Source organism: Oreochromis niloticus, linkage group LG14 (genome assembly GCF_001858045.2).
Source record: "Oreochromis niloticus isolate F11D_XX linkage group LG14, O_niloticus_UMD_NMBU, whole genome shotgun sequence".
In the NCBI taxonomy this organism is placed as follows: domain Eukaryota; kingdom Metazoa; phylum Chordata; class Actinopteri; order Cichliformes; family Cichlidae; genus Oreochromis; species Oreochromis niloticus.
In genome coordinates this window covers 6,532,884-6,544,977 of record NC_031979.2, presented here as the reverse complement: position 1 = coordinate 6,544,977, position 12,094 = coordinate 6,532,884, and the positions used below count along the sequence as shown (strand labels likewise).

At 40.4% G+C, this 12,094-nt stretch overlaps 1 protein-coding gene across 1 annotated transcript; it reads left to right on the top strand.

The window, feature by feature from the left end:
- Nucleotides 1-5,039: 5,039 nt before the first annotated feature.
- hspb12 (heat shock protein, alpha-crystallin-related, b12) lies at nucleotides 5,040-11,729 on the top strand. The gene is made up of 3 exons (XM_003456311.5): nucleotides 5,040-5,423; nucleotides 8,420-8,580; nucleotides 10,210-11,729. Exons 1-3 carry the CDS (start codon nucleotides 5,177-5,179, stop codon nucleotides 10,399-10,401), a joined length of 600 nt encoding a protein of 199 aa, XP_003456359.1. The 5' UTR covers nucleotides 5,040-5,176; the 3' UTR covers nucleotides 10,402-11,729.
- The last annotated feature ends 365 nt before the right edge of the window (nucleotides 11,730-12,094 follow it).

Below are 12,094 nucleotides of genomic sequence, written 5' to 3'. Positions count from 1 at the left end.
AAGTTCCATGGCCAAACCTTCCCGGACCAAAGACCATCAGATCAGTAAGCATTCAGATTACATTCAAATGAGAAGCAGGTATTTCATTACAAGGCTCCTACTGTCTGCGGCTACCTTCTTGTTGAAATATGTCTCTTTCATCCCATTCTGACTTCAGAATAGCAGGAAGAAGGATCATTTTCACTCATATTTACCCTCTTATTTCCAGTGGAATTTAGTCTTTTTGGTCTTTGTATGCTCCTCACCTTGGAGGCGTTTTTTTCTCTGATCATCTTTTCTTGTCTGGGTTAAAAAGCAGAGCATGAGGTTCGAGACAAAAAGAAAAGCTCGGTGTGAGTCAGGCACATCATTTATCAGACGGCGGTGTAATGTATCCATTGCATTCCTGTGAAGAGGCAAAACACATCTTTCTGACCTAGAAAGATAATTCAGTATGACAGGAGATCAGCTCTCAGCCTCACATTCCTTTTAATGATGCAAAAGTTTCTCAGTACTAGTGCACAGTATTAATATGTCATATAATACCAACCTATGAAGATGAACAAAGTCCCTTGTTTTTTTTTATCCTTGTACCTGCACTACAGAGTATTTTAGATTAGCTTTACATCTGTTTTTCATAACAGAAAAATAAAGTTGACACCAGGGCCGAGGAAAAAATGACACACTCAAAAAAAAAAGACTTCTTCATGGTACAAATCTCATCTTGTCAAGACTGTGAAACAGGGTGGAACCACATCTGATCTTCCCAGCTCAGGCAGCCATGAAAAGATCAGACTTTTGCCACAGAGTGAGAAATCTGATTATGAGACTTGGGCTTGAATGGCTCCAGCTCAGGCTGTGAGCTGAACATATCCAGTAGTATCTGGGTCAAGACTTAAATAAAATTCAAATATAGAAAGTTTGAATTCTGAAAACTGTGACAATATAAATCCAGAATATTAATAGAAGACCTGCTGTAGAGCTGTACTTGAATTTAATTTATCTTCGACATTAAACATTTTAATTAACCTAAATAATAAAATTCAGGAACCTATACAGAACCTATAATTTAAGATCATTAATGCCAAAATTCCCACTGATAAATGAAGCCAATGCACTTGTTATTTAAACCTGCATTTTTGTACTTACCACCAGGGGGCGACTCTCCAGGTTGGAAAAGAATCTATAATATATAGCAGAAATTACCTCTCCCCCTAGTAAGCACTTTCATTATGAATTTCAGGCATCTCAGGCTCTACTTTTCCAAATAAGGGTCAAACTATCCCTTAATACGTGGCTACATCACACATAGCAAAATTGGTATGGCCCGGATCTGGTCCACACAATGTGCTTACACATGGCCCACATACCACAAAGAGTGACGGCCCTTTGGTGGCCCACATCTGGTTGACATACACCCTGCCATGACACCGGTCAGTCAGAAGTGCAAGCTTGATGCCGGATCCGGGCCAAGTCTGTTTTCTATGAGCCTGGGCCACATAAACCAAACCACAATCGAGCCAAATATGGCATGCCATCAGATAAACAGTGCCATCTACACCAGGCCTGGCCCATAGCTGGATGACATACCACTTACCATGCCAGAAGTCAGCCAGCAGTGCCGGCTTGACACCAGATCCAGGCCAGGCCTGCCTGCTATGTGGGATTGTGTTTCCAGGCTGTTACCATATAAGCGGTTACCATATAACAGGTTTTTTCCTGTTAAAAGGGAGTTTTTCCTTCCCACTGTCCCTAAAGTGCTTGCTCATAGGGGGTCATCTGACTGTTGAGTTTTTCTCTGTATGTAGGGTTAATTGTAGGATCTACCTTACAATATAAAGTGCCTTGAGGCGACTGTTGTTGTGATTTGGCACTGTATAAATAAAATTGATTTGAAAATTGAAGCGTGCAGTGCTCTCAGTTTCCTGGTCAGATTGAACTCTCACATCCAGTTAAAAACAAAACAAAACAGAAAGTTAATGACATCGCCTTCAGTGTCATGGTGTAACTTATCAGAATACAAATCAGAAAAATCTTTATTGTTCATCACAGAGCAGTGGAAATTTGTCTAAAACGTTGTAAACGTGGCTCTCAGTGTATGCAAATAGAACAGCAAAAATAAGGGCGTGAAACTTGCTGGTCATTGTTCGTGTAAACTGTGATGTTTGCACAGCCCAGTAATCGTTACGTTCAGTTTGCAATAAAAATCTGCCCTAATTCTGCTGAATGTTTGGTCTTTTCCTGTTAGGACTGGGGCAGGCTGTGGTGGAGCTGTTTTTCTTGTCTCTGTGCTTTCCGGTGGTGATGTGGGCAGACTCCTGCATAATCACCAATCACATTTCCTCAGGCTGGCTGTTACACACCTGCAGTCTGTTATCATCATCAAAACTATGTACTTAAGGGTCAGTATTGAGCCAGAAAGAGATTTCTGTTCTGTTTTTTTTCTTTGTCTTTTATGTGTAATATCTTTGTTTATTTTGGTAAATGTACCTATTCTGCAAGTATCATTATGACTCAGTGTTATTGAGTGCAGGTACAGGGCAACTGCATTTCGTTGCCCTGTACCTGTGCATGTGCAATGACAATAAAGTTGAATTCTATTCTGTTCTATTCTATTATTGTAGCTATATTATTCAGATATTCAGTCTAGTCCTTTGAGACTTTATAGCTGGATAAATAAAGGGTATATAAAAGTCATTTTGCCCAAAACTGCTTCTGCCTTGTGACAGGTATGTTTTTTGTGGCTCAGAATGACTTTCTATGATTCATGAGAGATATATTTGACATACGTATCACAGATTATAGGCCAACAAGTTATCTGCAGCAGTTTAAATATGACAAATCATTTTTTGGCTCTGGCTGTGTTTCTTTGCTACTATAGAGGTAAATTGTCCTTGTGTGCCATCCTCGATGTCTTGTTTTTGTAAATACTCTGTCCTCTGCTTAGGCGTTTGCCTGGTTTAGCTGTTTCCCCCATCAAGACAAAGTGGATATCAGTACTCACCTGCAAACCCACCTGCCTGCCCACTCTCCACCGCTCACCACATGACTCACAGAAGTGAGACTGCCTGCCTCAGCCTTTAACTGTCACCTCTTAAGTAAGAATGCTCCTCAGTCACACTCTGAGCCTGCCAGTCACTGCTAATACTCTCTCTCCTCTTCCAGATTCTAGCAGTCCGCCGCCCTTTGCTATTAAATGTCTTCACTGTACATGTATCAGCTCCATTTGTTTAAATAAACCATTTAAGCTTAACGTCAGTTGTTTGAGTCTGCTTTCTGGGTCCAGCCATTACTAGCCTGTGACATTTCCAGCCGCTGCAGTAATCTGTCTGTGTGTGTAGAAATCTTTGTTCCTGCAGCGATATACCACAGACCAGCCTGACTGCACATTTGTGCCTCCAAACCACCTGCACTGTGTGCGTGCCAAGTTATAGAAAGTGCAAGCACAAGTCACACTGGAATGACACCAACACACATGCCATGATTGTAGCAAGTGTCAGATCGTTTTCTTCTTTTTGTGCGTGTGCTCATTCTCGAGAAAGCCAAGCTTAAACTGTATGTGTCTGTTTTTTTCAAACCCACCAGGTAGGAACACAAAGTGAGTGTGCTTGAAGGCATTAGTACCAAAGTCTCACTGGATGATGGCTGGAAAGCATGCACTTCCATGGAACAATTAATTCATCAGTGAAGTATGAAGTATTTCAGTCTGGACCAATAGAGGGCCAGACATTCCCATCCTTGCCTGTTGCTTTTTGTTAGGCGTTATATTTGAAAGTAATTGATGATTTTATACATGTTTCCAGCACAAGTGGCCGAATTTGAAGAATTTCTACAGTTTAAGATTTAATTCGCAGCAGCTGCTATTTCTAGCCTTTTACCTCATTAACACTAGTTGACCATTTTTATCCCATCATCCATGTTGCAGCTAAGACACACCATCTGTTAGAGGTCAGCAGAGACTCTATGTTCTGGCTCCAGAGACCATAATGTGCCACAAGAGACTAAAACTATTCCCAGTGGAGACAGTGGGGGTGGGGCAGGACAGATGAACCCCTCTACCGCTGAGTGTGAGACACTGAAGGACACACGGCTGAGTTTCTACATTTTTCAATGTTTGTCCATTTTGTGTGTTTTGTGCATATTTAGCTCATATAATTAAGATGTTTGAAAAGCTCTGAAAAGGCTCTTTAAAAGAAAAACACTGCAGAGGATTTATTAATGCATAATATTTTATACAAGGACGGATACAAGTGTTTCACCTGAGAGCACAAATTGGGACTGTCATGTTGATGTATGCTGCTTGTATTAACTGGATTGTTTCAGGTTTATAGCTTGTACATGATTGTGTCCCTGCTCCAAGTGAGGCTGGCGTTAGCCCGAAGGGCAAAATGACATGCTGCTGAATGTCATTTTTCACATCCTCGGATGAAAAATGCACAAACACACATACCATAAAACGTATTAATATGACGCTCTTGAATGTCATTGTTGATGTGTGGCGCTGTTTGGAGGGCGACTGTATCATCAGAAGGCAAATGTCATTACAATTAAAGCTTTTAGAGGGGGAATGGAAAAGGTCAACAGGGGCTGAATTTACACTGGCTCTTTCTGGAGGGAAAAAGGTAAAAAACAACAACCTTTAACTTTTGTTCTGAAATCTGTTTTCTGGGGAAAACACTCTCCGTTACACATCTTAAAGTATCTTTTATTCCATTAGCAGTTTAGAAGGATTTCAATGGCCAATTTGTTCTTGCATTATTGATAAACTGCTTGCATCACGTGTGGGGTCAGTCCATCACTTTGCTATTTCTGACTACATGCCAGAAGCATCTCCAAGAGGTCCTCTTCACTTATCTCTGCCCTGTGTGTGTGTGTGTGTGTGTGAATAAGAAGGGGTCTCCACTCCTTATCAGTTTGTCCGTTACATTCTTGGCCCAGTGGTCAAACAAAATGCCATTTATGGCCACAGGAGAGATACGGTATAGTAAAGCCCACAGTGTGCTCCACTGACCCACAATGCACCAGTGCTTTATAAAAGCCCACAGCAAGACCTCTGGCTGGAGAGTAGATTTGGGTTGCCCACTACGTCTGCTGTATTTTGTCAGTAGAGCCTTGTATTTAAAACAAAATCTTGTTTTCTGAAGCCTGGTTGCTCGAAGAGTCAGACTGTGTTTTGGCGCCGTGCGTGTCCCTCAATATGGCATCGCTGACATCTTCCAGCCGCAGATCTTCCTCATCGTACCGCTCATCAGCACGCTACAGCACTTCTAGCTCTTACTGCACAGAGGGGTCTCTGGGTGGATCATCTGATTCACTTGATACCATTCTTGAGCCTTTTCTCGACTACGCCGATCATTCCAGTCTGTTTGGAGAGGAGGGCCCTGGAGGACCAAACTGTCTGGCCCCATTCAGAAGGCACAGCAGACCCTCCTATGGGCATGATGGTAAGGAACTCTTGTGCCAGTATAGGTTAATATATACTACACCTGCATTTTGGGGGGTTTCTTCACGCAGGGCTTTTCTTTACTAAATCAAAATTTTTGAAAAATGTTTTCAACATCTTCTTACCTAATATTCAAATAAGGAAGCGATAAACACTTAGTTAGCCAAAATTACTGCACAAAAGATAATACTCCATTCTGAAACATAGTATAACTGTATTGAACACGCCCAGAAATGAACAACTGAGCTTATAAACTCATCAGAAAAGTGTTCGTAGAGGTCAAGTCAAAAAGCTATTTTTCCACAGACTTCTATAGGACTGGAGGTCTTTTTGCAACCACAGCTTTCGCCATCTGGTGGTCTTTCACATAGGATGCAGGTTTAAGGCACTTCTGCACTTAATTTGTTTTTCTGACCCAGAAGCTACATCCATGATTTATATGTCTATGTTTGCATCCCTGTGCAGTCACAACAGTGAGGAACAACTCCATAGCTCAGAGCACTGGAAGTCATTAATTACCTCAGGAGTTAGTCATGCCAACTTATAGCTAGCTAAACTTTTACAATGTTTTTGGTCACAAAAATACTGCAAAAAGAAAATATTCCTGTGTAATTTTGTGCATTTTTGAACATGAAATACTGCAAATTTTGCTATTGATTCACTACCAAGGGCCAGTAATGCTGATACCAGAAGGTTACCGATACTTTTAACCTTTAAGATCAGGGGAAAGCTAAGTGCTATGATTTATCAGATTAATCGTCGTTAAATTGCACATTTTGAACACTTCTAATTACCACATTGTGATTTTTACTTTCCACAGTAATTAGCTAATACAACAAAACACACCTTTCAGCTTTTCATGTATTTTGATGCTGTTTGTTTGGAGAGCTGGAAAGCAAATGTGCCTGTCTCTAATGCACTTTGGGTCAGCTTCTGTTGTTAGAGGATAGAAATAAAGTATTGATCCTATCACACCAGAATCGATCTGATGCCAATGTTTGTATCAATACCATCAATATTTGGATTGATCTACACTGGCGCACATAAAGACACAGAAATGCATAACTTACACATTTGTGCTTCTGTTTTTAGTTTCATAAAGACATAAAAACATGTATTTTTATGTTTTTGTGATCCTTCAGCAAGAATAAAAATCACAAGCCTGAAAGACCTGCTATGGTTTGAGTCACTGTTCAGTGAAGGGCCTTAACAAAGGGTCACCAGACAATAAAAAATTATTGATCAAAAGGTCGTAGGGTTTGTGTATTCTTTGATCTGATCGATGTGATTTAATTTGCTGTTATTATGTGTGACAGAAGTGCACAAAAAAGGTCATCTTAGTTTCATCGTGCTCCACATTAGCTGTTTTCGAGTAGCTGCTCACGAGTACTGTGATGGTAAGTCGTAGCGCTTTTCTTTATTTTGCACATAAGCAGAAAAAGAGGCCTAGGCCTAGGTTAAATGAATAAAAAAGACCCAAAAAATAGCAACCAGCCTTAGCTGTGAGAGCGCACATGGCTCCAGACATTGTCCGCCAGGTCAAATAAAGAAGTAACTCTGTGTGGTCAATAAGGCTGGAAAAGAGCTGTATAAATGCAGTGCATTTAATAGCAAGGTGAAAATTATTACAGCAAAGGTGGAGTGCAGATATAGACTTATGATGACGTGTTAAATGAGTTATGCTGCACAGGGCACAGAGCTGTAATGACCAGAAATAGTAAAAGGTTTATGAGGTTACAGGCAGATTAAAGCAAAATCAATAACCGGACTAAAAATTTTATTTCACTGAATAGGAATATTTTCAGTTTCTCATGAGCTACCTGAGAACTGATTGGGACTGAAGGCAGAAATACAATGAAAGCAATTCTTGTCCTGTTGCGTCTCTTCTTTACCAAAAGATTGTTTATTTTCTGACTAGCAGTAAAACACACTGACGGCTCAGACTGACCCTTCAGTCTGTCCCTGTCTGGCGTCCACTGTCCTCTAAGTGCACAGGTTGTGGTTTAAAATCTGGAAACAACCCAAATGACTGAGAAATAATACCTGGACTCAGCACTCTGTATGGAGAGCTAAAACGTTCAGTGTCAAACTAATAGATGAAGCACACTGAAATGCACAGTAGTTTGAGTAAACTGTTTAGAACTCATAAATTAACCAATAATTTGTGTTTACTGTGCATATTTTGTTTTAAAAATATAAGATTAAATTAAATGACTTCACTTAACATTTTTTCTAATTTCATAATGACAGTGCCTCTCAAGGAAGCTTAACAGTTGCTCTCAATCTCATGTTAGAAACGAGCTAGTGCCATAAGTAATCCTGAATAATCCAGTCTGTGGACTTTGTAAATAAACACAGTGCACTGACTCAATAACATCTCATTTAATTAGGCTGAAAACATAGACTGTATAAGGAAAATGGAGGCACCCATCGTGATGTCACCCATTGGTTGTCAACTCTGCACTTTGAAGGCCCCGGTTCAGCTTCATGATAATCACCATCTTGTTTTTCAGGAGCCTCCTATTTAGAGGAGAGATGGAAGTGCTATGTTATGCGTTAGCTAGCTTGCTAGCTTTGCACCTTGCTTACAAAACTATGTTAACAATAGACATATTATTTGTATGCCTTTTTTATATTCAATATTATTGAAATATGCTACTGAAGACACAAACACAGCAAACAAAGTCAAGATGTCAAATTCAGTGACACCACTTAGTAATGAAAACTTTGAAGGGTTAACAAAGTCCTTAAAAAGTTAAAAAGAAAAAAAAAGATTAAAAACAGTTATGAGGGCCAAGATTGTTTTAAAAATTCTATAAATCCACTTTTAATACTATTATTTGTGCTATTTCTTTCTGGGTGTCAATGGCAATTGATGCACTATGGGACTCAGCCTCAAGAGGCTATTAGAGGAACTGCAATCTGGAGCTGACTATTTTTTAGAGCATTAACTATATTGCTTTATACGGTTGTAATGTTTGTGCATTTATTCTGCAGCTCCTGTGGGGGGCGCTGCAACAGTTGGACAGACCAGCACAGGTGGTGTAGTGAGATGTCTGGGAGACAGCTACTACATGTCAGCTGATGTCAGCCAGTTTGAGCCACATGATGTAGTAGTGCTGGCCTACAACCAACACGTGGTCATCCACGCCCAGAAGGTGTGTAGGTGTATGTGTGTTTTGGGATTTCTGAATGAATGAGGGGGAATTAGCAGGGTATTTGTGAACTCTTGTAGCATGCTTGTCGGCAAATGTGCATGAGCGTACTCGTGGGACCGCTGGGATGCATCACTCACGTCTGGGTAAAGCTGTTATTGTTACAAAATCACTGCAAACAAATCAGCTGCTGCCATGAATTATCATTAGTCATGTCCAATGATTTGTTTGTTGATCACAAAGTATGACATCTGCCATTTGAATCACTGATTAATATTTTGAATTTTTTGAACTATTATGAATGCTTTCTAATTTCCATGAATGACTCCAATAATTTGGGATTTTTGTGAGTTTCTGAAGGCAAATACAATAACATATTCTTCCATTCTGACTTAGTCAGAAAGCCCTCATCATAATTTACAAATGTCAATGTCAGGAGTCAGATGGGGTGAAGAGATCACATGACTTTCAACCATAAGACAAGAATAAGTTCTGCTGGGACCATTTTGTTTGCACTTTACCTTTAATGACACTGTTTGGTTACGTTTATGCATTAAGTCAGACTTTATATTATACAGTTAGGTTTAGGTACTAATTGGTTATGATTAGGGGAAAAAAAAAAATCATACACACTTCCTTATACAGAAACATTTTCTTAACATTTCCTTGCCAGAGGTATAACAGCTCCTTGGTTACCATGAAAATAATGAACCAGCATAGCACTTTAACCAGGGGACTCCAGGCATCTATTTCAGCCGTTGATACTTCAACTGAACTCAGAGAACCTGGTCTCAGGTAGAAATTCTACACTTTGTGTCGTTGCTTCCCTTGACCGAGTATCAGTGAATTAATGGTGAAAGGCATCTGTTTGGTCTTGAGGATTTGACTGGGATTATTCCTTCTAGTGGAAGTATTTCCAGCAGTATAAGGTTCCATCTGTTCCATCTGTGTCTCACCATCAGTGCTACATTAAATCACATGAGGGATCATAAGCAGACATAAAATAATTTCTTAAGCCCCCCCCAAAAAGCCAAAAACCACAGAATTTACCATAATAAAACATGTTTACGAGAAGACAGCATCTTCTCGTAAATCAAAAGTGACTGACTGTTGTACAGTAAAATTATCTGGGCCACTGTCATATCCATCACATGGGACTCAGACGTGGTCTGTTGAACTGCAGACAAGCTTGGTGCCTGTCTGGCTTTCTCATTCTCCGCCTCCCCTCACAGTTTGACGTTAATCATGTTTAAAAGGTGAGAGAGCAGAAGGAGAAGTGGGAAGAGCCTTCGCTGCAGTGCAGGAAAATCATTTTAACAGGGTTAAGAAGGCAAATTGGCAAAAATCCACAAGCGTTCAACCTGCCTTGAAGACCTACAACAGTGAAAAAGCGTCTTCAGAGAGCAGCAGTCAGTGCTCATTTTCCTCTGCCTCTGTTTCCCCCCCGCTTGTTCTTCACCAGCTGAGCAGTGCAGCACTCCTTGCCTCCATCTCTTTCACTGCTTCTCACCTTCTTTATGCACCCCAGCACCTTCCCTGGCCTTGTTGCTCTTCTCACTTTTCTGTGCCCTTTCTTTCTTTTCATTCCCAGCTGGCCAATCCCTTGTTTGACTTTTCATCTCCATCCTTCAGGTTTTGGATGATGGCAGCATCAGTGACACGTTCACCCATAAGTCCCTGTTCCCTGAGGATATGGACCCCCTGTCAGTCAGTGGGACCCTTAATCCTGACGGTACCCTGGTGGTGAGTGTTCGCCGGAAATCAGCACTCACTGGGAAAGAGCACCTGGGTATCCCAGTCTACAACAGTGGGGCTGACCTTTGACCTGTGCGCACATAGTGTGTCTTGTGGTTTCTCCCATGGTTTTATAATGATCTTTTATAACATTATAGTGTTAGAGGTGAAGCTCATGTGCACTGAATATTTATATAAATGAGTAATTAATTAATCATTATTTATAGTATAAGCACAACTTGGCACCACTACTTCCTCTTTTAGCTTGGAATCATATCATTTGCTTCCAGTAAATCTCTCGCTGTCTCAACCTCTCTACCAGGATGATCAGGCTAAACACTCCACCATACATTAAAAATCCCACAAATCTATCAGACAGATTATTAAGTTCATGTTTACATCATGTTTTCTTACATTACTTTCCAAACAAAAGTCTTCCAAACCCCCAGGAACGTTCAGGTGCTGCAGGAACTAAAAGCCCAGGGAAGCCCATCGTTATCAGACGTGTGGTAATTAGTCAAATAAAGCACCTCTTGTTTTCCCAGTGTTGTTTTTAATCACAAAAAAACAGAAAAAAAAACAAAGCAAAACTTGATGATATAAAATGCAAAGCTCATCTTTGTGTTGTTTTGCTGAAGCGCAGTGAATAGACACGCTGCTAATAGCAGCAGAGGCTGCAGGGACAGTACTTTCAGACCTGCACCATCATCTGGCTCACATGTGTCTGACAGAACACTCAGCTCCTCTCTTTGATCGGTCCAGCTGTGCACCTTTTGTATTTTTACACTTCAACTCAGTTTCATAGGCATCACTGAGGCATGTACTGATCTCATAACGCTTCTAAAACACATGTGACCTCTAGCTCAATGCTGAGGCCCTCTGTATCCTGTCAATACGAAGACGGGGGACTGTGCTGCTCTTCTGCTAAACCTGCTGGTTTTACTCTGCAGAATTTAATTCTCTGAAACAATTTGTTGCAGGAAAACATGACAGATTTATTGAATTATAATTTGCTGATGTAAAGTTTCAAACTGGTTTGAAGGTGTTTGTTCTACAAATGTTGTAAACCTTCATGGTTGACTTCAGGAATCCTTGTTTTTAGACATTTCAACTAATCTGTTTCCACGTTAATTGAGTAAATTAAACGTAATCTGTTTAACTAAAGCAGATCTTTGTTGTCCAATTTGTATCAAAATCTGGTCTTTTCTTAGACGTGGAATAAATATGTGTTTGTACAAAAATGTCTAATGGTTGTTGGTTTGTCTGTCACTGATCAGAGAGCAAACAGGTGGTGCAGAGTGGTGCTCACTGCGTCTCCCTTCTTGACTGTTAGCAGCATCAGCTCTCAGAACAACCTCACAGTCTCGCTCAGATTCTCTACCTGCAATCTGCACACACACATCTTAGAGAACTTTGAGGTTACATAGATCCCCGACCCACAAACCTAACCATCACCAGCAAGTCTACTTTAATAGTTGGTCTGTTGTAGAATCTGTTTTGAAGTCAAATAAAGGGAAGAACAAAACACTTAATTTACACTGAATTTTAAAAAACAACATATCAACTTGTTCATGCTCATTTAAGCTCAGTTTTCACGTCTACCACTTACTGAGTGGAATATGTGGAACTGAGAGGAACTAGAGGTAAAACACGCTTGCCAACACTCGTTACATCCAGTTTTAGTACAGCGGAAGCAGTAAATGCTTCCACTGTGCTTTGGATGATATTAATAGTGATGATCCACAAAAAACAGAGCATGGATGACTGCACGTCATACCATCAC